This window comes from Xylocopa sonorina, unplaced genomic scaffold (genome assembly GCF_050948175.1).
Source record: "Xylocopa sonorina isolate GNS202 unplaced genomic scaffold, iyXylSono1_principal scaffold0109, whole genome shotgun sequence".
Lineage (NCBI taxonomy): Eukaryota > Metazoa > Arthropoda > Insecta > Hymenoptera > Apidae > Xylocopa > Xylocopa sonorina.
Genome location: NW_027490180.1, coordinates 515,233 through 541,940, shown reverse-complemented (window position 1 = coordinate 541,940; position 26,708 = coordinate 515,233). Strand labels below are relative to the sequence as shown.

Sequence of the window (26,708 nt, the reverse complement as noted above, 5' to 3'; positions counted from 1 at the left end):
TACCTTCCTTTGCGGCACCCGATGTTGAAGCAGATGGCACGGGTGCCGCTACTGCTAGACTTTTTACTGTCTGGCGCGCCTTTTCCAGCCTCTTTGATACCCCGGCTGGGGCATTTTTTACTGCTGGAGTGGTTTTTTGTGGCTGAACTAGTGATGTCCCAGCCCGCTTATCTCCCTCCATCTTCCTCTGCTTCGTTTTCTTCTTGCTGCCCTCTGTGGCCAGTATTGAAGTGGCTTTCAAGGGATCGAGATCCTTTCTCAGGGCTGGAAGGAGCTCCCTGCGGAGCTCCTCCATTTTTCTGGTAATTTGGTCCGCCACCATATCAATTATGGCGAGCCCAGATTCCACCTCAGGTGCCGGGGCACCTTTGTGGGGGGAGGGCGGGGGTAGATTCCCTCCATTCTTCACAGGCGAGGCTGGTGTTCTCCTCGCGCGGCTCTCGAACTCCAAGTCCGCCATCACAGCTGCAGGCGGGCTTGGAGATCGTTTCTCCAACAAATTTAGTCTGCATTGCAGGCGCTTGTTCTGCGCTTGCAATGCCTCCAGCTCTGCTTTTAAAAGCGATATATCGATATATTGCTGCCGCCCTCGAAATTCTTGCAGCAACCCTAAGGTCGCGCTGTATCGTCCCTGTAAGATTCTTACTCTTGGCCGCAGCCAACTCTATCTTGTCGGTTTCGCCCATGCACCGAGGTCAGCCAGCGGCTTATTTTTCGCCAGCTGGACGAACTCGTCCATTTCCGGCACAGGGTTTGTAGACTTCCCTGGAGGTGGTGGGACCCCTGTGCCTTGGTGGATCTCGAGCTCGATATCCACTAATTCGGCCTGTCTTTGCGCTTCCACGTAGGCCCGCTTGGCCTCAGCGAGACCTACATACTCCCCAGTTGTTGGGGGTCGTCCTTGTTTTTTCGACTTGGGGCAAGGCCTCTCAATCGAAAAAGTGGATCGCACTGATCCAATGGACGTATCCGAATCGTAGGATGCGTCCGCCGATTCGTCAACGGCGCCTTCCTGCTGAGCACTAAGTGCCCTGTCAGAGACACTGACTTGTCTCGACCCGCTAGCAATTCGGACCCTGTTGGGTCCCGCCTTCTCCCCGTGTACCCCCCTAAACCCCGGTTTTTTGAAATAAGAAAAAGACTCCATACTGTTCCCACGAGTGTGGTCGGAAGAGGACTGGGCGTGCCCCCTCGCCGCGTACCGCAGCTTGAGGCTAGGGACTTTTTATAGAGGTTTATCCCCTCGCAGGCCGGCCAATGAAGGCAAGCCCCCCGCTCCGGTGAGACATGACCACCGGTTTTACGGTATTACTACAGGGGTAACACCACCCCTGCCGAGCTATGGGATCCCGGGGACGCATCCCCCCGTACCACGTCCAGAACTGGCGGTGGCTCCTGGGAGGTAGAACCAACCCCCCCCCCCCTTGGGAGGAACCTAACCTAACCTAACCTAACCTAACCTAACCTAATCCATCATGGATACTCCGGAGTCCTGGGGGGGGGGGGGGGGACTCCGGGGTTATGCCGGACTCCTACCGGCTATAAACCCCACAGTGGCCACCATTGGCGCTCCTGGGAGGGAACCGGGATCTCAAAATGAACGCTACCGGTTCCCCCCAGCGCCAAGACCCCCATGCGGCACTTGTACAATGCCAAGAGCAGCATGGGGTCTCCAACACTTGGAGAAACATCTCCTCGACGACTCCAGAGCCACGCTGGAGTCGCCGCCACCACGGGGGAAGCTGCGTGCAATGACCATGACAGGCCCCCACCTGTCATGGTCTGCAACTTCCCCCTGGACGACTTCCCGCGCAAAGACATGGGGTATGACCACACCGAAGTGTGGTTTTCCCCCCGCGGGAAGTCGTCCATCATCTCGCGTCGCAAATGCGATAAAATTAAAACGTGTTGGAGGGGCTTATGGAGGCCCCCCCAGCCGTCAAGGTGGACGACGATTACGGATCGAGTCGCTCACGAGCCCTCTCGGCGTCCTCCTTGATCTTTATGACGGCCTCGCAGAAGGCCGTCATCGCCCGCCACGACCTCTGGTCCAACACCATCCGCTTGACGACGGATGGCAGGGACAAGGTCGTGGCCTATAACTGCCCGGATATCACGACGCAGCATCTCCCACGCTGGACACCACTCCAGCGTGTGCTGCGCCGTGTCTCCGGGTCCGTCACAATGGTGACATCCTCCCGTGACTTCCCTGCCGATCCGACGCAGGTACTCACCGAAGCATCCATGCCCGGTGAGCACCTGCGTGGTCCGGAAGGTAAGCCGGCCATGGCTGCGGTCTACCCATCTTGACAAGATGGGCAGAACCGCCCGGAGGTCCTATGACTTCCGTGGCGGGAGTTGAGTAGCTCCCACCACGTATTCAAAACAGACCGCCGAGCTTGGAGCTTGAGCGCCTCTCTCACTAACTCTGGCGGGGCCGAGTCATCCTGGCGACCGCGTAGCTGCCTATAAGCATAGGCATCCGCAGCCGCCAAGAGCTCTAACGGTGGTAGCCCCGCCAGAGTTGTCGCCGCCTCATAGGCCACCGTGCGGTATCCCCTGATGACTCTGATGGCTAGCCGCCGCCAAACACTTCGCAGCAATTGCTTGCTGCGACGACTGACCATCAGATCGTCTGCCCACACTGGAGCCCCGTATAGGGCCATCCGTGCTCGCACGATGCCCGCATAAAGGCGACGAACGCTCCCGTCTGGACCTTCCTGGTTGGGCAAAAGACGGCCGAGATTAGCCGCCATACGTTCCAACCTGGGGGCCAGTAGCGAAAAATGGCGCTCAAAACTCCAAGAGCCGTCCAGATGGAGCCCGAGATACTTTATCCCGTCTACCACCTGGATGCCGACGTTACCTATCCGGACCAGAGGCTGGGCTAGTGACCGCTCCCCGCAAGAACGGAGGCGGCGGTTATAGTCGAGGAACCACATTGCCTCCGTCTTGTGAGGCGCTAATTCCAGACCCAGACTCCGGACCCGGGAACCCACGAGGGCTAATCCCGCCTCGGCGCGTCGGACGATCCTCCCCGGTGTACTCCCACAGGCAATCAGCATCGTGTCGTCTGCATAGCAGACGATGCTGACGCCTGTGGGGAGGAGGATACGCAGAGCCGCGTCATACCCCAGGTTCCATAACAATGGTTTCAACACGGACCCCTGGGGTATGCCGCGGCTGATCTCCCTCCGATGGTGGATACCATTTCGCCCCATGTACTTGATACACCTGCCGCGCAGGTACGACCCGATCGCCACCCACAGGTACATGGGGACTCGATGCGATTCGAGTCCCCTGCGGATGGCCTCCCAGGAGAGGGTATTGAATGCATTGTTAATATCTAAAGATATGACTAATGCTAACCCTCCCCTGGAAGTGGCCGAGCCCGTAAGGGAGCGTCCACCGTGGACCGCTCACCCCTAAAGCCGAACTGGCACTCGGCCAGATCGGGTCCATCACGCGACAGGTGTCTGGAGAGGCGGGAAGCCACGATGCGTTCGTAGAGCTTCCCCACCTCATCCAGGAGCACAATGGGCCGGTATGCGGAGGGAGACTCCGCGTCCCGGCCCTCCTTCTTCAGGAGGACCAGGCGTCCAAAACGCCACCGAGGTGGGAAGGTCCCTGTCCTCAAAACAGCGGTAAAAAGCCGCCGAAGACGGAGACCGAGGACGCTAAGGGCCATCGCCATGGCGCGGCCCGGGATACCATCAGGACCCGGTGCCGTATTCCGGTCCCTGAGGCATTGTACAGCCCCGGCCAACTCCTCCTCGGACACCTCCAGCTCGGTGGACCAGTCACACTGGTCCACCTGCCTCGGAAAGGTGGCCAGCTCGTCCCCAAATGGGAACAACGTGCCGACCACCCTCCCGAGGAGCTGCGGGTCCAACGTCTCCGTTATTGGAGGCGCCCATGATCTAAGTTTGCCGACCGCAAACTTATATTGGCGGCCCCACGGATCCCGATCCAGGGAGCGGAGGAGTCCGTCCCAAGCGTCAGCTTTGGCCCTCCTGATGGCCTGCTGCAGCTGAACTGTCAAATGACGGTATTCAGCATACAACAGTGCCGTTCGCGCCTCGTCGCGATGTCTTCGTCGGCGAGACCTCGCGTACTGGCGTCGGGCTGCAGCGCAGTTGTCCCGTAATTCTGCGATTGCAGCCGACCACCAGTACACGGGCCGCCGAGGCGGAGGCCTGGCACGAGGCATGGCGGTATCACACACCGCAACCATAGCCTCGTGAAACCACTCGGCCTCCGCCTCCACATCCACGACGGGCCCGGTCGACGGCTCCGACCAGACCACGGCGAGAACGGCCGCCATCAGGGCGTCCTCATCCAGGGCTTTGATAGCCCACCTACGTTGCTGTCTTTGTTGGTGGGGGTACGGGCGGTTAGGGGTGGTGACGGAGATCTCTATCCGAATGTACCAATGATCGGATAGGGTCTCCGTCTGCTCGTCCACGAGCCACCCCGTAACACGGCGTACGGCACCAGAGGAAGCCCATGAAACGTCCACGGCACTTACACCCTGGCACCGCAAGCACGTACTGGCCGACCCCCGATTAAGCAATCGGAGATCAAGGCCAGCAGTCCAGGCCGTGGGCACGGCGGGCGTGGTTGATGTTCGCCTGGAGGACACGAGCACGGGTTAAGGCTAGTCCGTCCTCGTGGCCTCCCCCCGGCTCGTGCCCTCCATCAGCGCCGTCGCAAACGCGGCGCTCTCCTCCACTTGTCTAGGGGGAGCAGATGCCCCCCCCCCCTTCTCCACCTCCACCACAGTCACTTCCTTGGTGGTGGTGGGTACCTTGGCGGCAACATGTCTCACCCTACGGGTGGGAGGTTTACATAGTGGCCCTCCCAGCCGATGGTTAGCCGGCCGCCCCATATCTACACATACAATGCAATGGGGGGCAGCCGCCGAACATTGTCCCGCCCGGTGGCCGGGGGCACCACATTTATAGCAGTGGTCCCCACGGTCCACATCAGCAGTGCATCGCTGCCTCACGTGACCTCTTTCGAGGCAGCGATAGCACTGCTGCGGGCCGGCTGGGAGGGCCACGACTCTAACGTCTGACCATTCCACCCTCAGACGCCCTGCCACAGCCACTTTACGTGCGGCTGTAGCCAGGGTATTGCACCTAGAGGGTGCCGAGTCCGAACGGTGAGGAACGTATGTTACCTGTCCTCACCTCGCTGACTCGGCATCCGCCTACCGCCGCCAAGGCTTCAGCCACCTCCATAGGGGTGACTGATTCGTCCAGCCCGCTGACCCTTAGGTCAGCACGTTTCTGCGGGCAGGAGACCTTGACAGCAAAATCTGTCAAGGCCCATGCCAGCTTGGCCGCCAACATTTCGGCCTTGTCTGATTTGCTCGCCCCGGGAATTTCTAATAAAAGGCCCCCGGTTTGGGCACGTCTTGGCCGTACAGAAGCTATGCCTGGCTCTTGTAGGCTCACGCGCTGCCTAGCCGCTCGCATCAGCTCCTGGTAGGTGCTGACGCTGGTAGGCAACAGCGTCAGCACCACCGCAGCAGCACGAGGGGGACGCCCTAGCTGCTGCCTCACGGACGGGCCGGTGTCTTTTGCAGCAGGTCCTCGATCCGTTCGGGCAGGGGACCCAGTTGGCTGAGCGGGAGGTTGCGGCTGCTTAGCCGCCTGACGTGCCTTCCGCTCGACCACCTGGGCCCACGTCCCCTCCTTAGCTCCTTCCTTCTGGGGAGGACCACGCGGCGGGGGTGGTGCGCCCCGCACACCGGCCCCAGCCTTTGGCTGGGGTCTACTCCTCTTCGGTGGAGGGGGCTGCTTCGGAGGGGGGAGAGGTTGCTCTCCCGCCTTTTCAGCCTCCTTCTTCTTCTTCTTCTTCTTTCTCTTCTTCCCCCCCCCCCCCCCCTCAGAAAATTGAGGAGGAGAAGAAGGAGGAACGGACCCCCTTGGGGGCCCCAATTCTTGGCGAAGAGCCCCCATCTTCGCGTCGATCAGCACCTCCAACATGGAGCTAATACGCCTCATGTCGGGGCTCCCAGGTCCCCCCACAACACCTCCAATCGGTGAAAGAGGATGGAGTGACGCCCGGGTGCTGGACAATCGCGGCAGGGGCATCCCCCGCACCGGAGTCGGCATCCGTTCCAACTCCGCCACCCGAGCCCTCAAGGCGTTATTTTCGGCCTCCAGAGCCGAAATACGCGTCGACAGGCCCTCTATTACGGCCTTGTCCTCCTGCATTGCGGGGGGGGGGGGGGGCTCCCGTCGCTGCTGAAGCACCTGGACCAGAGCCAGCAGTTGACGGGAGTCCTCCCGCAGACGGCGGATGAATCCACCCTTGATGTTCGTGGATTTTGCTGCGATCCACTCTATATCGTTCGCTACTATGTAGGCCTTGCGCCCTAACGTACTAGCGTCCTCTTCCCTGAACCTCCGGGCATAGTCGGCCACCTCGGGGATAGGATTTGCCGACTTGCCCGGAGGGGGGGGGGGAGGCTCCTTCGGGTCATGGCTAACAAACTCGGACTCATACTTGAGCCTGAGTCTGGCTTCCTCCACCCGGAGGAGGTGCTCTTTCGCTTGAGCCAACGCCATATAATCCCCCATAGTGGGTGGGGGGGGGGGGGGGTGGCCCCTCCTCTCGCGGTGCTCCCCCAACTGCATGAGGATCATCGAGCGTGTCGGTGAGGGGGGGGGGGGGGAGATAAGTCTCCGCGGAGTCACTCTCTTCCCCCTCGCGGCCTGATAGAGCCGACGGCGACCTAATGGACACCGACGAGGCCCGAGATCGGCTGGGCTCGCCGGTATCCCCCTCTCCCGCCCCCAAAGGGGCTATCTCTTCTGCCCGGGACGAGGGACGCGCAGCAAGGCGCTCCCTCCTCTCGGACAGGGCCTCCAATCTCCTACGTCTCTCGGCGGTGAGTCGAAGGTGCGGTACTGACATCGCCTCACTTCGGATCACCTCCGGGAGTGCCTTCGGGGCTCCGTCTCCCTCCTTTCCCTCTCCATCACTACCCCCCTTCCCCGTTTTTTAAATAAAGGCATCCATACTGGTCCCACGAGTGGGTCGGAAAAAACGTCACCCCCGGCAGAGCCGCCATACCGGGGGAAGGCTAAAAAACCCCGGGGGGCGCCAGGTACCCCGGGGTTGGTCGGCTATAGACCGATGCACCCACCGGCCACACCCAGCCGCAAGAACTGGGCACGCCCCCTCACCGCGGACCACAGCTTGGGGCAGGGACTTTTTATAGAGCTTTATCCCCTCGCGGGCCGGCCAATAAAGGGAAGGCCCCCGCTCCGGTGAAACATGACAGGTTTACGGTAATAACGACAGGGGTCACACCACCCTTGCCGAGCTATGGGGTCCCTTTTTTTTTAACGCAGGGAAATCCATGGTTATGTCGGACTTTTACCGACTAAAACCCTGCGGTGGTCTCTCTGCACGTCGCGGAAGATAGCCGGGAACTCTTTCGAACACTTCTAGTTATCCCCCTGTGCCCAGATCAGAGATCTTCGATCTTAAATTCGCTCTTTTTGAGCTCGTCCTTTTAAAAGGCATCTGCCGCAACCACCACGGTCGATGCCCTCGTCTAAACGAGCGTTAAGTGGCACGTGCTTGACCCAAATCTTACGCGTACCTCGCTCGCTAGACGGTCCTTGTTTATGGCCCCCCCGTCGTAACACGTCTAGAAGGAGGGTAGCCAAGGGTTGTCCTCTTCTTTTTGATGTTGTTTTCTTCGGCACGCGAATTCCAATTACGAAATTTATCTATTCGTAATTGTATTGAATCCGCTTGCGTTGTCTCCTTTTCTTCCTTCGTTTCCTCCGTTATTATCTTCTCGCCCGTGGCGAGGAGATGGACGGTGGCGACGAAGTTTCGCTCCCCGGTGGGTACTTTGGAGCGACTTTCACCTCGGAGAAGTGAAAGTCCCCTACCTTGAAGCGAAACGTGGCAAACGTCCACGATGCCGACCACGTAAGACTCGTCGAGCAGGGAGCGTACGCTCCCTTTCACGCTCGGCGTCTTCCTTCGCAGCCATAAATCTGTCGCGAAATAAAATTGTAGCCCGCCAGCATCTCTCGCTTTCCAGCATTTTTGGAAGAATGCTATTCAGCGAGAGATCCGCTCCAATCTCCGCCACAAGGGCATGACGCAACGTTTTCCACACTGGACAAAATTCCAATGTGTGTTGCGCCGTGTCTTCCTGTTCCCCACAATGGAAACACGTAGCCGTGGCCTCTTTCCCAATCTTTTGCAGGTACTGTGCGAAGCATCCTTGAGCCGAGGATGCTGCAAGCCATGGACAACGCACGTCCTGGGATTCCATCCGGTCCGGGCGCGGTGTTCTTCTTCATCATTCTTTTGATGGCGCGAGCCATTTCTTCCTTGGAAACTTCATATTCCCGTGACCAGGTGTTCGGGTCATTAATTCTTGAGATACTTGATGTAATCGTTGAATTATTGTTGATCGTCGCCGACGTTGGATATTCTGACGGGAAGAGCGTGTCGACGACTCCTTCCAGGAACGAAGTCTCCATTGTTTCCGTCAACGGGGGCGTCCATGGTCGTAATTTATTCATTACAATTTTATACGGACTCCCCCACGGGTTCTCGCGCAAAGTTTCGAGCAGCCCGTCCCAGGCTCGTGCTTTCGACTTCTTTATCGCAGCTTGTCCTCGTAAACCAATCCGCTTCGCTCTCGACTACGGCCTCTTCGGTCGGTTCGTCCGGCCAGGTAGCCACGAGGGTTGCTGCCATAAATAGGTCATCGTCCATTCTTCTCAGCGACCATTTATTTTGATTTTTGGTCGCTGTTCTCCTCTCTTGAATTTTAGATACGCTGATCCTTATATAAATATAGTCTGATAAGGTCTCAGCCGTATCTACTATCCACTTCGTAACTCTACGAGCTGCGGCGCTGTTCGCGAACGAGAGGTCGACCTTACTCTCGCCCTGTTGACGCACGCACGTACTGGAGTCTCCATGATTTAATAACTTTAAATTAATGGAAGCTGCCCAGTCCATCGTAGAGTGGCCGCGTTGATTCGTTCTTGAGGAATTCCAGAGCGTTGAATGCACGTTCAAATCTCCCAAGACGAACGTTGGTAGGTGGGCGTGGCGTCTTACCACCCCTCCCACTTCATCCAAAAGCTGGTCGAAATCTTGCAACGACCAGCTCGGCGGCGCCTACAATTCGATTACGACGCAATCCGACCACGAAACGGCGGTAAATCCTCGCCCTTGCGCGATGAGCGTGATCGGCCGGATGCGTGTCGGCGTCGCCTGGATGATCGCGACATTTCCTTCCGTATCGCTTATCCACGACGGCTTGTCGTGGATAAAATACGGCTCGGATGCCACCACTAACTCGACCACGCCGCTTTGTAGGCTCTCGATCATTAAATCTTGAGCTCTTGCGGCGTGATTCAAGTTTATTTGGAGCATTTGTGTAGTTTTGATTTTTACACAATCTCCATAGCCTCCTCGCGGCTCTTCTCCAACGCCGCGGAAGCCTCGCGCGTGGCCTCTTCCTTCCTTTTAGTTTCCGCGGGTTTGTCCGTCGCAGATTTCTTCACTTTCTTCTTCGTCGTGGATTTATTTTTCTCGACGACGGGTCTTGCAGGGAGAACTCTCAATTTCCACGACTTCTTAGCGGACGGTGCCGGTTGGCACGCCTTTCCTCCAAGTTTGTGGTCGGCCTGGCATCCCGCGGCCTTGCATACAGGGCAGTTGGCGGTCTTCACCTTGCACTCCGCAGAGCGGTGTCCCGTTTCTCCGCACCTGTAACAGGCCTCGCGCCTGTCTTCGGCTTTCGTACATTTAGCAAGTACGTGCGGGTTCCAGAACCTGGGTGTTCAGGAAGTACCCATCCCCACCTCCTCATGGTGGAACCTGGGCGCAGGGCTTGCCCGGTGGCTAACGGGGCTCTGGGGCTATCGAATTATACCCGGACTCGGAGGTTTGGTGCATTATCGACTGCCCAAAATAGTCCGAATCCATTCGTACAGTAAAATTGAATAGACTGAGCAGGCAGTCTGGTGCATCTATAAATTTGGCCAAACTGATGCACAATAATTCAAAAAGGGTCAGAGTGAGCGTGTTCGCGTACACGTAGCGAGTTCGCCTCCCTGAGGTTCCCCGTGGGTCCCCCGCGGTTAGGATTCGTCCTCTCCGACGGAGTAGCTGAAGGACTCGCCCGCTGGGAAAGGCGCCGCGGCACATCTGGATTTTTCCATCGCCCCTTTCAGTGACATGGCGTAACTGGTTGGTAGAGGGCTGTTCTACTGTGCTTATACCCGTATGGGTGAGGTGGCAAATCGGACCCCGTCCTGGGGCGAGATTAACAATTGGTTAGCAAGTACGTGCCCTACCTTCCAGCATTTAAAACAAATTAATTGGCGTTTTTCCAACGCCTCCACTTTCACCGACGTCCAGAAAATCTTGAGCTTTCCGTCGGTTATTTTCTTTGCCGCGGCAATGGGACATTCCATTATAAGGTGTCCCAGACCTGTGTAGCCGATTTTCTTCCGCCCGGCGCGTTTGTCTTCTTTTCGGCAGCCTCCTCCTGCGGCAATCGCCTCCACGACTTCGTTTGTCGTCAGCGAGTCTTCGATGCGATACACTCGCATGCCGACTCGCTTCAGCGGTAGTGTGATTTTCACCTCCTCGGGGGTGAAAATCCAGCGTAATTTGGCGGGCAGCGCGTCCGCTTTTCCGTCTCGGCCCTCTCCCGTCACTTCCAGAATGAGGGCTCCTGTGAGGGCTTTCCTCGCCCTTACTTCGTCGATTCCGATGTCCTTCAAGCTAATCAGCCTTTTGGCCGTCGCCATAACGTCCGCGTATGTGCCGGCGCTCCCTTGCGGAAGGGCAAGCGTCACGGTGGCCGTCGAAGGATTCTTCGGCATTTTTACTTCCTTCTTTTGATGTTTGTCTTCCTGTGCCTTTTGCGTGTTTTTGGCGCCTTGTACAGGCGCCTCCACTTTCTTCGGCGCGTCTTTCTTCGTATTATCGGCCTTTTTGGCCTTTCTGCCGAGGACTTGAGTCTACGGCGTTTCTTTAGCGGTGTTATCCGCAACATTGATACTAGTTGCGGATTTTCCAGCGCTTTGGGCCGCCTCCCTGGCGACCTGGTTTTCTTGAATCTTCTCCATCCTCTTCTGGATGGAGGAAGTTTCTTGGCGCGCGGTTTGTTTTCTTGCCGCCGCCTCGACGCTCTTGTTTGCTGGCGGGAGCGTTTTCTTCGATTTTTCCGCCGTTTTTCCAGCTTTCTTCTCCCGTGCGGCTCCTTGAGATGCGGAGCTTTCTCCGCAGGAGATGTCCGTCGACTCCGTTGGCGGGAGAGTCGTCTCTTTGGGCGCGAATCGGGCTTCCGCTCGCGCCCAGAAATCGTTCAGCCGGTCGCTCACCAGCTCACCGATTTTCTCCATAAGGACGCTCAAGTCTGCGTCCTTTCGCGGTGACTTCCTTGCTGCGATCGGCGAGGAGGATCTTCTCTACAATGGTTCTTCCAACGGGGCGGGGCGCTCTCTCAGCCGCGTATTCTCCTCCTCTATTTCCTGGAGACGAATCCGATATACATTCGACTCCGTGTCATCGCTTCGTAATGGGCGCTTTGCACGCTGCACCACTTTAGTCGTCGCTCCGCGTAGTATACGCGCGGCGATCCGCATTTGCCGCTTGATCGTCCCGTTCAATTGGGACGATTTCGCGGCCGCCGTCTCCACCTGGTTTGCGGCTTTTAACGCGCCAGCCGCTAAATCCGGCGTGGGCATTCTTCTCGCCTCTTCATCGTATTCCTCCTGCGGAGGAATAGGGTTTGTCGATCTTCCAGAGGGCGGCGGGACGCACTCGCCATAGAGAAGCTCTCTCTCCAGAGCTATCTCTGCCTCTTTCTCAATTTCAAGCCTAACGGCTCTTTTGGCCTCGGCTAGGCCGATGTACTCCCCCGTTGTGAGGGGTCGCCCCCTCTTCGCCGATGCTCAGGATGACGTTCCTGATGAGACTGTCAGGATGGACGTCACCGACGTATCGGTCTCCTCTCCCGAATCCTGGGAGATGCGTCGCTTCGTCTTTGTACGTCGTGGGAGAGGTGTCCTCTCCTGCTTCATCTCCTGGTAGTCCCGGGGGTGGATCCATCCATCTGCATCTATAACAGGGCCACTGGGGCCTGTCCTCTCCCCCTCACTCGCCGCGGTCGCGTAACTGAGCGAGGCCATGCTTGGCGCGCCAAGCAAGGCGTCGCGCGTTTTGAATTACGCGAGAACGGTCGCGCACACGGATATTTCTCCCGAGAGAAAATCAATCCGCGCACTATCGATCGCTCCCGTGTGGAAAAACCGCACTTTCCACCGGATAGTTCGCACTTAGTGTATTATCGCTCGCGCACACACAAGCACGTATCGTCTTTGTTTAGCGCACGGCAAGCCGTATAAATCCGAGTCTCTCTCACTCTCGGACCGACCGGCTCACTCTCTCTCTCTCTCTCGCACACTGCGCTTCCTTTCTCTCTCTCTCTCTCTCTCTCTCTCTCTCTCTCTCTCTCACACACACGCTGCACTCGGTCAGAATTTCTAGAAAGTTCTAGAACTTACCGTTGCCGCGTGGTTCCCTCCGCTGAACTCGGGGTGGCGCCACCTCCGTCCGCGTTCAACGAGCGTTTTCTTCCTTTTTTGTTGTTTCTTCCCCGCGTGAGGTTGAAACAACGTTTAAATAAACACTATTAAATGTTCATCGGCACTGTGTGTGCTAAAATTCGCTCGAAAGGGGCGAAGGAAGCCTCTCTAAATGGTCCACCCCGCACGGGCGTCGTCGACGCCTCGGGCCAGGCTTGGCCCGGTGTGACTGGGTGCCCCGGGTGCGTCAAACCCGATACCACGACATGACAAATGCCGAGTCGTGGCCCCTGAGGCATAACGGCCACCATTGTGGCCCGCAGGCGCGGCGAAGGGTTCTTAGAAGTGACTTACACCCGAAGGTGGAAGCCCCCCATCTCCCGTGAGGAGGAACGGGGCAAACGTCTACGACGCCGACCTCGTAGGCGACGTCGAGCCCGCAGGGATTGCTTCCTAACCCGCTCGGCGGCCTCCTTCGCGACCATGACCTCCTCGCAAAAGGAGATCATGGCCTGCCAGACGCTCCCGCGACCAAGCATCCCCGAAAGGATACTCCGCAACGAGAGGTCCGGACACACCTTCGCCGCTAACACCCGACGCGGCACCTCCCAGGCTGGACACTCCTGGAGAGTGTGCCGCGCCGAGTCCTCCGCGGCGCCACAATGGTGGCACCGCGCGGTTGCCTCGCGTCCGATTCGGCACAGGTGCTGACCGAAACAACCATGTCCGGTCAGCACCTGTGTGGCTCGGAATGTGAGCCGTCCGCTGCTACGATCCACCCATCTATCCAGGATGGGCAGGACCGCCCCGACGGTCCAATGGTCGCTGTGACGGGACAAGACCTCCCGCCATTTGAACATTGTGGACCGCCGGGCCTGGAGCCTTAGCTCGTCCCGACATATTGTCTCCCCTGGCGGGGTAGAGTCCTGACGCTCGAGACGAAGACGCCTGTAAACGTAGGCGTCTTCGAGCGCCAGGTACTCCAGAGGTGGTAAACCCGCCAGGGTGGTGGCCGCCTCGTAGGACACTGTAGAAGTGTGATGTTTCTCCGACTCGCTGACAAAGCGTCAGCCCAAACAGGGGTACCGTACAATGCCACGCTCTTAATAACCCCACAATACAGGCGGCGCACCCGCTCGTCCGGACCGCAAAGGTTGGGCATAATGCGACTCAAATGAGTCGTAAGTTTGCCCAACCTGGCGGTCAAGCGGACGAAATGCGGGACGAAACTCCAGGAGGCGTCCAGGTGGACACCAAGATATTTAATATATTGGGCCACCTGGACGTCGGACGACCCGATTACGAGGACGGAAACAGACGATTTCCGTCTTCTGAGGGGACAACTCCAACCCCATGCTCCGAATCCGCAAGGCGATGGCCGCAACGGCGACCTCCGCTCGACGGATGGTCCTCCCCAAGTCCCTGCCGGTGGCTAGGACCATGGACCCGATACGGCTCCGCAGCGACGACCAACTCAACCATGCCACCGCAGAGACCTTGAACCATTAGGTCCTGTGCTGCGATGGCATGGCTGAAATTGGTCTGGATGATGTGACCGTGAGAAGGCGTGAACGTTAGGCCGTGTCCATGGCCTCCCCCCGGCCAACATCATCCGTGTGAGAGGGTTCATCAGCCCGCTCAAACTTATCCCCAGTGTCCATAAATGCAGAAACTCCCACGTTGGAGGATGATGCGGCCGCACCAACACCCGCTGGATCCTCCCACGTTGGAGGGTGATGCGGTCGCACCACCCCCGCCGGAACAACCCGCGATGGAGGGTGATGCTGATGCACCACCCCCGCCGGAACATCCCGCGATGGAGGGTGTTGCTGATTCACCACCCCCGCTGGAACATCCCGCGATGGAGGGTGATGCGGTTGCACAACCCCCGCTGGAACGTCCCACGTTGGAGGGTGGTGCAGCTTCACCACCCCCTCTATGGACACTGGGAACCTTGCTCTTCTTTTCTCCAGGCTTTACTACCTTCTGCGCAACCGACGACGGCTGCGCACCCTTGCCGCTTCGGCGGGCCTTAGGCGGGGAGCACGACTTGCCCCCCGTTCTGTGGTCCGCGGGCCGCCCTGCCACTTTATAGATGAGGCAGACAGGGGCGGCCGCGGTGCAAAGGCCAGCCTGGTGGCCGGTCTCACCACACCTGTAACACAGGTGAGACCGAACCACCTTCGCAGTGCACCGCTGCTGGACATGACCCAGCTCCCAGCAGCGGTAGCACTGCTCCAGGCGGAGTTTTAAAACCATAACGCGGGCATCAGCTCAACCCACCCGGATGCGGCCGGCAGCGACCACTTTCTTGGCCGCTGCCAGGGGGCACTGCACCCAAAGGGTGCCGAGCCCTCTAGGTGAAGACCGGATTATTCCAGTCTTCAGGTCTTCCACTTGGCACCCTCCGGTGCCGGCAATTGCCACGGCCACCTCAACAGGGGTGACCGACTCGTCCAGGCCGAGCACGCGGTGATCCGCCGCTTACTCGGCCTGGACACCGTAACGCCATCGCCGGCAAACGCCTGCATCAGCCTATCAGCTGACCCCCATCACCAGCATCACCTGCTAGGACCTGCAATAGACAGTTTCCACAGATCTACGTATCGAAGCAATAGAGTTCTAATGCTTCTTCAAACGCGATATCGCATCTCATTTCTGTTTCATGATAAGATATAATATTCATTGCGAAGTGCTATGTATACATCGTCCACACTTCAAATGAATGTAAATGCGACACTTCCTTGCTAGGAAATAGCGTTTGTAGATGTCTACGTATCGTAGCAATAGAGTTCTAATGCTTCCTAAAACGCCACATCGCATCTCACTTCTATAATTCATGATAAGAGATAATATTCATTGCGAAGTGTCATGTAAATCTCGTATTCACTTCAAAAGAATGTAAATGCGACACTTCCTTGCTAGGAAATAGCGTTTCCAGATGTCTACGTACCGAAGCAATAGAGTTCTAATGCTTCTTAAATCGCGATATCGCATCTCATTTCTTTGTTTTATGATAAGATATAATATTCATTGCGAAGTGTCATGTATACCTCGTATTCATTTCAAAAGAATGTAAATGCGACACATCCTTGCTAAGAAATAGCGTTTGCAAATGTCTACTTATCCTAGCAATAGGGTTCTAATGCTTTTCAAAACGCGATATGGCATCTCATTCCTATGTTTCATGATAAGATACAATATTCATTGCGAAGTGTCGTGTATACCTCGTATTCACTTCAAAAGAATGTAAATGCGACTCTTCCTTGCTATGGAATAGCGTTTGCAGATGTCTCCGTATCGAAGCAATAGAATTCTAATGCTTCTTAAATAGCGATATCGCATCTCATTTCTATGTTTCATGATAAGATATAATATTCATTGTGCAGTGTTAGGTATACCTCGTATTCACTTCAAAAGAATGTAAATGCGACACTTTCTTGCTAGGAAATAGCGTTTGCAGATGTATACGTATCGTAGCAATAGAGTTCTAATGCTTCCTAAAACGCGGCATCGCATCTCACTTCTATGTTTCATGATAAGAGATAATATTCATTGCGAAGTGTCATGTATATCTCGTACTCACTTCAAATGAATGTAAATGCGGCTCTTCCTTGCTAGGAAATGGCGTTTGCAGATGTCTACGTATCGTAGCAATAGAGTTCTAATGCTTCCTAAAACGCGACATCGCATCTCACTTCTATGTTCCATGATAAGAGATAATATTCATTGCGAAGTGTCATGTATATCTCGTATTCACTTCAAAAGAATGTAAATGCGACACTTCCTTGCTAAGAAACAGCGTTTGCAAATGTCTACGTATCCTAGCAATAGGGTTCTAATGCTTTTCAAAACGCGATATGGCATCTCATTCCTATGTTTCATGATAAGATACAATATTCATTGCGAAGTGTCGTGTATACCTCGTATTCACTACAAAAGAATGTAAATGCGACTCTTCCTTGCTATGGAATAGCGTTTGCAGATGTCACCGTATCGAAGCAATAGAATTCTAATGCTTCTTAAATAGCGATATCGCATCTCATTTCTATGTTTCATGATAAGATATAATATTCATTGTGCAGTGTTAGGTATACCTCGTATTCACTTCAAAAGAATGTAAATGCGACACTTCCTTGCTAGGAAATAGCGTTTGCAGATGTATACGTATCGTAGCAATAGAGTTCTAATGCCTCTTAAAACGCGATATCGCATTTCATTTCAATGTTTCTTGATAAGATATAATATTCATTGCGAAGTGTCGTGTATACCTCGTATTCACTTCAAAAGAAAGTAAATGCGACACTTCCTTGCTAGGTAGTAGCGTTTGCAGATGTCTACGTATCGAAGCAATAGAGTTCTAATGCTTTTTAAAGCGAGAAATGGAATCTCATTTCTATGTTTCGTGATCAGATATAATACTCATTGGGGAGTGTTATGTATACCTCGTATTCACTTCAAAAGAATGTAAATGCGACACTTCCTTGCTAGGAAATAGCGTTTGCAGATGTCTATGTATCGTAGCAATAGGGTTCTAATGCATTTTAAATCGCGATATAGCATCTCATTTCTATGACTCACGATAAGATATAATATTCATTGCGAAGTGTTATGAATAGCTCGTATTCACTACGAAAGAATGTAAGAGCGAAACTTCCTTGCTAAGAAATAGAGTTTGCAGATGTCTACGTATTGTAGCAATAGGGATCTAATGCTTCTCAAAACACGCGATGGCATCTCACTCCTATGTTCCATTATAAAATATAATATTCATTGCGAAGTGTCACTTATTCCTCGCATACTCTTCAAATGAATGTAAATGCCACAATTCCTTGCTAGGAAATAGCGTTTGCAGATGTCACCGTATCGAAGCAATAGGGTTCTAATGCTTCTTAAAACGCGATATCGCATCTCATTCCCATGTTTCATGATAAGATATAATATTTATTGCGAAGTGTCATGTATACCTCGTATTCACTTCAAATGAATGTAAATGCCACACTTCCTTGCTAGGAAGTTGCGTTTTCAGATGTTTACGTGTTGAAGCATTAGAGTTCTAATGCTTCTCAAAACGCGATATCGCATCTCAATTCTATGTTTCATGATAAGATATAATATTCATTGTGCAGTATTATGTATACTTCGCATACACTTCAAATGAATGTAAATGCGACACTTACTTGCTAGGAAATAGCGTTTGCAGATGTATACGTATCGTAGCAATAGAGTTCTAATGCTTCCTAAAACGCGGCATCGCATCTCACTTCTATGTTTCATGATAAGAGATAATATTCATTGCGAAGTGTCATGTATATCTCGTACTCACTTCAAATGAATGTAAATGCGGCTCTTCCTTGCTAGGAAATGGCGTTTGCAGATGTCTACGTATCGTAGCAATAGAGTTCTAATGCTTCCTAAAAGCGACATCGCATCTCACTTCTATGTTTCATGATAAGAGATAATATTCATTGCGAAGTGTCATGTATATCTCGTATTCACTTCAAAAGAATGTAAATATACGTATACGTATCGATGCAGTAGATTTCTAATGCTTCTTAAAACGCGATATCGCATCTCATTTCGATGTTTCATGATAAGACATAATATTCATAGCGAAGAGTCATGTATACCTCGCATACACTTCAGGTGAATGTAAATGCGACACTTCCTTCCTGGGAAATGGCGTTGGCAGATGTCTACGTATCGAAGAAATGGAGTTCTAATGCTTCTTAAAACGAGATATAGCATCTGATTTCTATGTTTCATGATGAGATATAATATTCATTGCGAAGTGTCATGTATACCTCGTATTCAGTTCAAAAGAATGTAAATGCGACACTTACTTGCTAGGAAATATTGTTTGCAGATGTCTCCGTGTCGAAGCAATAGAGTTCTAAAACTTCTTAAAACGTGGCATCGCATCTCATTTCTATGTTTCATGATATGATATAATATCCATTGCGAAGTGTCATGTATACCTCGTATTCATATCAAAAGAATGTTAATGCGACACTTCCTTGCTAGGAAATGGCATCTGCAGACGTCTCCGTGTCGAAGCAATAGAGTTTTAAAGCTTTTTATATCTCGATATCGCATCTCATTTCTATATTTCATAATAGGACATAATATTCATTGCGAAGTGTTTTGTATACCTCATCTACACTTCAAATGAATGTAAATGCGACAATTCCTTGCTAGGAAGTAGCGTTTCCAGATGCCTACGTTTCGAAGCAGTAGAGTTCTAGTGCTTCACAAAACGCGATATAGCATCGTTTTTCTATGTCTCATGCTAAGATGTAATATTCTGTGCTACGCGTTATGTATATCTCGTCTACACTTCAGAAGAATGTAAAGCCCATACTTCTCTGCTACGGAATAGCGTATCTAGATATCTATGTTTCGAAGCAATACAGCTCTAATTCTTCATAAAACGCGATATCGCATTTCATTTGTATGTTTCATGATAAGATGTTATATCAATGCAACGCGCTATGCATATCTCGTCTACACTACATAGGAATGTAAATGCTTCACTACCTTGCTATGGAATAGCGTTTCTAGATATTTAGATATCGTAGCAATAATGTTCTAATTATTCTTAAAACGCGGTATCCCTTCTCATTTATGTATCTCATGCTAAGATGTAATATTCAATGAAACGCGTTATATCTATCTCGTCAACATTTCAAATGAATGTAAAGCCCGCACTTTCTAGCTAAGGAATTGCGTTTCTAGCAGTCTACGTACCGAAACACTGGAGTTCTAATTCTTCATAAAAAGCGATATCGCATATGATTTTTATGTTTCATGATAAGATGTAATTTCAATGTAACGCGTTATGTATATCTCTTCAACATTTCAAAAGAATGTAAAGCCCACACGTTCTTGCTACGGAATAGTGTTTCTAGATGTCTACATATCGAAGTCCCAAAATAAGAGAGTTCCAATGCTCCATGCAATGCGATGGGTCATCCCAATTCAGCGTTTCGAATTAAGTAAGCTGCAATCTTCTAAGCATAGCATTACGCTTTTCTGCTTCCACACCTGCAAGAAATGTGATTTCTACAGTTCCATGCAAAAGCATGACACTTCAAAGATTCTTCGCGTCAAAGTAGTAGAGGTCTAATGCTCCATGCCATGCGATAGTGCATCTCATTTCAACGTTTCAAATTAAGTAGGTTGGAATGTTCTATGAATAGCATTATGCTCACCTGCTGCCACAAGTCGAAGGAATGAGAATAATACTGTTCCATGCAACGGAATGACGCTTCATAATGTCTGCGTGTCATTGCAATAGGGTTCTAATGCTCCATGCAATGCAAAGGCGCATCTCATTCTAACATCCAAAGTAACTATGCTGTAATCTTCAATGCGTAGCAGTATGCATATCTGCTTCAAAACTGTATAGGTATGTGAATTCTACAGATCGGTGCAACAGGATGGTGATTAAAAGTGTCTACCTCTGAAGGTAATAGAGGTCGAATGCCAATGCAATGTGATGGCGCACCTCATTTCAACTTTTCAAAGTAATTAATCTGAAACTTCATTGCACAGCATTATGCCAATCTGCCTCTAGAATTCAAAGGAATGTAAATTGTACACTCCCATGCAAGGGGTTGGCGCTTCATAGTATCTGCATATCAGAGCAATAACCGTTTCATCTACCGTTCAAGCGACTGTATACTTCACATTTCCTTAAAGTGTAGAAGCAGATAAGCATAATGCGATGCATAGATCGTTACTGCTTACATTCTTCGTAAAGTCGAAAGGCATCATATTGCATGGAGTAATAAAACCCCATTGCGTTGCATTGAAGACACTGCAAGACGCCACCTCATTGCAGGCTACTGTCGAATTCACATTCTGTTGAAGTGCTGTAGCAGGTATGTATAATGCGACGCATAGAGCATTTCAACCTAATTACTTTGAAACGTTCAAATTATATGCGTCATAGCGATGCATAATACATTAGAACGCTACTCGTTGAAAACGCAGACACTGAAACACCATCTCGTTGCAAGGAACTGTAGATTTCACTTTCTTTTGAAGTATAGAAGCAGATCGGCATATTGCTGTGCATAGGAGATTGCAGCCTACTAATTTGGAAGCTTTGAAATAAGATGCGTCATCGCATTGCATGAAGCATTAGTACTCTATTGCTTTAACATGCAGACATTATGAATGAAATTGTAGAATTCGCATTCGTTTGGAGTGTAGTAGAAAATATGCATAATGCAATGCATAGAACGTTAGTGCTTACTTATTTTGTAACGTTGAAATGAGATGCGTCACCGCATTGCATGGAGCATTGCAACTCTATTGCTCTGAAACGTAAACACGATGAAAGGCCATTCCGTTGCAGGAATTGTAGCATTTACATTATTCTGAAATGTAGAAGCAGGTAAGCTTAATGCGATGTTTAGAATATTACAACATAATTGCTTTGAAGCGTGAAACTGAGACGCACCATCTTGTTGCACACAATATTTTTTATTACTTACGATGAATTATAGTACCGACATGCTCCATCTTATTGCAAGAAAACTTCCCAGCCGTTCACATTGACACGTAGACACTCAAATGCGACAACCCTTTTCGTGAAAATTTAGACATTCCTTTGAAACTTAGGACTGTGAAGCTGCATCGCGTTGCATGGAAATTTAGAAAGTGCTTACTATGAAACGTAGAAATGAGGAGCGCCATCATGTTGCATAGAACTTTGCATCTTACGTACTTTGAATCGCCTATACTGATAGGGACCATCACTTTACATAGATATATAGAAAACACATAGCTTTAAACGTTGAACTCAGAATTTGAGAACTTACTTTGAAATGTTGATAGCGAGGAGGTCTATCTGATTTCATTGAACTTCAGAACTTTCTTACTATGAAACGCAGGCAGATAAGGGCCATCGCGTTGCTTAAAACTTTAGAAGTTGCTTACTTCTCTCGTACTTTTAGAAGAATTTTTGATAAACCACTTACATTTCACGTTTTCAATATTTTTGTATGTATGCGAGGTGTAATCGTTTAAGTTCTTAAATGATTACTTAGTGTTGATTATTATTTAGTAACTCGGTTAAAAACGTGACTGCATAAGATTTAATCAATATGTTTATAAGCCTGTCATTTATGCAGTTATTTGTTCGTCACTTATTGCTCAAACGGCAAAGATTCTGACCATTTCAAAATGGTTAACTTTCATCAATTTTCTTAAAAATTAAAACACCGTCCAACTGTTTGTATTAAAGACTGTAATTAAAGTTTTCAAAATATTTTACCTCTTATAGATCCATTCTGTTATTGAAATTGAATGTTTGATTTTTCTAACTCCTGTTTAGAACACCTTTTTATTGGAATGTTCAAGTATTTTTTATGTTAGTAATTATTGAAAATGTTTTGCTTGGTTCTCTAATTTAATATTTAGAGTTTCCTGATGAATATTTTTTATCGTTGTGAACTATATAGTTGCAATTAAAATTCTTTACGAAATAATAATAACAGAGAGGTATGTATTTTATCTTACTATTTATAAAGAAATATTAAGACTTGTTTACAATCTAATGGAATTTAATTACCTTCTTTTATTCAAATTCACAATGATAATCCTCCATAGTTCAACAATTTAGTGAGTTGTCCTCAGGAATCCGCAGCTCAGTACTTATAAAATGGACGACAAACGAACAGCCTAACCAAACGTAATCAAACCGATTTTTCAATACTAATGGTATCATGTTTAACTTATCTTGCAAACTATTCAAATGGCCTTCGAACAGTGTCTATTCACTTCCTTCCACCATTGTTTACAATACGTATGTTTCATTTACTACCAATCCGTAAGTATTATCGCCTTCCTTTACTTTTTCTAACCTTCAATGGCTTCATATTACAGGTCTTTGAACACGTTTTAAAATGCTCTATCGTATTACGGAAGCATAAACATATTAGTTCGTTTTAAAAAATGAAGGTAACCTTCAAATTTCCAACATACTTCCAACTCCCATTTCTACTGTGCAATTTTATATCAGCAAAAATTTATATGAAATTTATAGTTTCAAGGATATTTGAGGTGCTAATTATTTCTGCCCACCCTGCATATTGTTATGGATGTGTCCAACAAGGCAACGATGAACAAAGTTAAATTTAATATTACGATGTTTAATATATTTGTTTTTCTGTAATTTAGCCAAAAAACAGAGTTCACGATGTCGGAAGATGAATGTATTTGCCTTAGAATGATAAGAGCCGACGATATTGAAAGTAGAATATTTCTTTACTCTGCTGACCGAATCAATGGAAACGCTAAGTAATGTGTGTGCCTTTCGAAACAGTCAGATGCAAATTACGATACAACGTTTCGAAGAAATGGTACGTGTCACTCTTTTTTAACACGTTCACGACGGGGCGGAAATCTACGTTTTTTTGAGCGCACATTTCTTGCATCAAGCACTTATTTTTTTTAACGACTAATTTTCTGAAAGCGCGTGACCCACGAGTAGGTCACGCCGCCCCACGGAGCAGTCAAGTGTGACCCACCGTTGGGTCACGCCACCTCACGGAACAGTCAAGTGTGATCCACCGGTGGGTCACCCCGGCGTGAACGTGTTAATTTCAGTTTTTTTAATCAAAGGAAATTTGATTGAAATATCCGCAAAATTTAAGGACAAAAAAGTTATTATAATCTTATGCAACATATATGATGGTGATAAAGGATAAGTATGTGGAACTGAGAATAGAAGAAGAGAATAGAATTGGAACCGAAATGGATATAAAACAGGAATTTATATCTATACGTTCTATTCTATGCAAAAGCAAATATTTCAAAGAAAAAAAATGTATTACTTACAAATTACTTATGTTCGTAGGGATCTCACTAATTCAGACTTCTCGTCTTGCAGAACTAATCATTTATTTAACATGGAAAGGGGTCGAGGAATAGTAAAAGGTTTCCATATTTCATAGCCTTATTCGATACGTCAATTGGATCACGTAAAATATCGGACACTAATTCCATCTACATCTTTAGAACTTAAATATATAATTGCAACAACATATTTAATACCGTCTTAATAGCATGTTTCTAATTATTTACATCTATGCCTAATAAATATATGTTAATCAAACAAGCTGCTTTACCAAAGAGTAAAAGAATCTGAGGATTACAAATTTGAGCATTACATAACAAAAGTGCAATCCATATATAATGTTACATGTAACAAAATATGAAGACCAAAAAGATCATACATAAGTTGAATCCACAATGCGGACATAGAGATACGTAAAAGGCAAAAAATCCAAACAATAATTAGCAAAGTTCAAAAAGGGAGGAATGAAAATTTATCTCCTTGACGATAATAAGAAACAGGTCTGCCTCATGCACTACAATCTCTCAAACATCCAGCGATTGGCACGTCAATGACAACGGATGGAACAAATTCCGCGGTAGAACTGTGCTAATACACTGCACCTACTCAGTCTCGTAACGGCATACCCTTAGTACTGGGGCGACACTCGTAACACGGCACTATTAATGCACCGCGATATAGCACACGGGCTACATGGCCATGGCAATTACACTATTAGCTCACCATAGCTACACGCGTGGTAGTGGCGTAGACTGACATTTACGAATGGGGATGCTGTTTCTATAAAAATTATAAACGAATATGAAAAATGACCAAACTAAGCAAGTTATTTATTTTGATTCCAAAATAGATACACCGGCACGAAACAAAGATACAAGAACTCGATTTTATTATTTTCTATAAACTAGCTCGATACGGCGATTTTTCCCATAAAGTCTTTAATTACTTTATCATAAAAATATATAAATTTATTTTATATATATATTTTTTAATTCATCGTTACAAATTCATGCAGTTGAGGGTTATATTCAATACGATGACAGCATGTTGTTTAAGAAATTACACAAGGCGAAGTTAGGGACGCAACAGCATGAATTTTTATTTTATAAGTAAGACTAGCTGTACCAGTTCACACGTTGCTGTCTCTGAACGAAAAGGCAGTTTTAATACCTCAAATATAATTTATTAATGATCAAATGTATACAATACATCAAAATGAAAATTAACAATAAAATTACCCCTACATATATGTCATTTGAATATAACACATGTACAAAACATAGATATACATAGTTGATGGTAGAATAAACATGCTTCTTCACTTGTGATATTAAACAATATTGCAAACGAATTTCAATTGAACAATAATATAAGTAATTATTAAATATCATCATGAAATGAATGATATTTGATGATTGATGGTGAACTTTATCTTAGTAGTGCTTGTAAATATACAACATTATTTGTTTTCCTATCTGGTGCAAGAATAAATAAATTTGAAGGTTTTCCAACTCGAGAACACCCAACGTACAGCTGTCCATATGAGAAGCATGGATTTACCAAATTTAATCCACATACTTGCAATGATTGTTCCTGTGCTTTGGTAATGGTCATTGCAAAGGCTAGTCGTACCGGAAACTGTAGACGTTTGAATTCAAATGAAGTATTCGTTGGTATTATGGGATTGCGTGGTAGTAGCACATGTTCCCCTTGATGTTTTCCCTTTAAAATGGTTGCCTCAATTATGTTATTTATTAATTTTTTTACTGATAGCCTAGTCCCATTGCATAGTTGCGATGGATTTATATTTCGTAGAAGGATGATTGGGGGACCAATTTCCAAAGATAAAATATGTGGTGGCATTCCTTGTAGATCCAATGAATTAAAAAATTCTGTTGGATAATTAACTGATTCATCGTGATTGACAACAGTATCTATGGATTTATATGTTGTTTCTTCATCAGGTATTTTAATTTGAATTGTGCAGTTTATTAAATTCACATCAATGTTTTTAGCTGCCAATATAGCACGCTCACTAACCCGTTGGTTATTTTTATAATTCTGCGATAAATTTGAAAAAGCTTTGGCAATCAATTCATCAGTGGATTTTACAATGTGACAAAAGTTTTCTGGTAATGTAATACAGTGTGTGGATTGATCTATTTCCATTTTACCATTCCCAATATCTAATAATTGTTTTGCAAATGGTTCAGAAGATTCATCTTGTTGTAATTGAACACGCATATTGGTCTTTAAAGATATTTTCTCCACATACCGCCATAAAACTGATGATTTGAGACATGCATTCAATTCATCTGCAGGTACTGAACGTGGTATAACTGGTAAAGTTTGTCGAAAATCATTAGCTAGCAAAATGAATGCACCACCAAAGAGCTGCTTATTTCCTCTCAAATCTTTTAATGTACGTTTCAATGATTTCTTGTGTGCCATGGTGCTTTCATCCCATATTATTAAGCTGACGTGATCTTAGTACTTTTCCCATCCCAGAATATTTGCTAATATTACATGTTGGAGTTTCAGTTACCTGCATATTTAATGGCATTTTCAATGCTGAATGTGCTGTTCGATCACCGTCCAAAAGAGTTGCTGCAATAACAAATGATGCAATAGCAAGTGCAATATTATTTTATGATCTTATTCTTGCCAGAATAATTAAAATAAGAAAAGTTTTGCCAGTGCCATCAGGTGCATCTAAGAAATATAAACCACAACTTTTGTTATATATTGCATTTATAATTGTGTCATATGCTGTTCGTTGTTCTAATACCAATTTCGGCAGATTAATTCAAACAAATGTTTGTAATTCATTAACATTGAAGTGCGTTTCTCGTTGTACATCACGATCGAAAATGTCATTACCAGATCTATTTAGAGTAATCATTCCCAATTCTGTCAGTGACTAGTTGACTATTGTCAAACATACATCCTCAATTAAAATCAATACCTCATTGTATATATTTGATGTACATTGAATGTTGGGATTAGCATTTAATCTACGCATGCGATGTAAAATGTCTTCGCTCATATAGTCTTTATATTTTTTCCAAAGATCCTTTGGATTAGCAGGAAAACATGTAGTTAGTATGATGTGTACGTATCTGCTGTGGTTGAGCTGTATTAGAAGCATTAGCGAGTGAAATATCCCAATGAGCATCGTTTTCCAAGAGATTTCATTTCTGGCAAGCTTCACGACATGTAGCACATACATGGCCATTGACCGTTTT

At 48.5% G+C, this 26,708-nt stretch overlaps 2 protein-coding genes across 2 annotated transcripts; both read right to left on the bottom strand.

Moving 5' to 3' along the window:
- Window positions 1-8,571: 8,571 nt before the first annotated feature.
- LOC143432376 (uncharacterized) lies at window positions 8,572-9,429 on the bottom strand. The gene is made up of 2 exons (XM_076909065.1): window positions 9,268-9,429; window positions 8,572-9,171 (listed from the first exon to the last, which is right to left on the bottom strand). Exons 1-2 carry the CDS (start codon window positions 9,427-9,429, stop codon window positions 8,572-8,574), a joined length of 762 nt encoding a protein of 253 aa, XP_076765180.1.
- A 15,462-nt stretch (window positions 9,430-24,891) lies between these two features.
- Window positions 24,892-25,914, bottom strand: LOC143432375 (uncharacterized). Its single transcript, XM_076909064.1, has one exon. The coding sequence runs from the start codon at window positions 25,912-25,914 to the stop codon at window positions 24,892-24,894; it is 1,023 nt and encodes a 340-aa protein (XP_076765179.1).
- Between the last annotated feature and the right edge of the window lie 794 nt (window positions 25,915-26,708).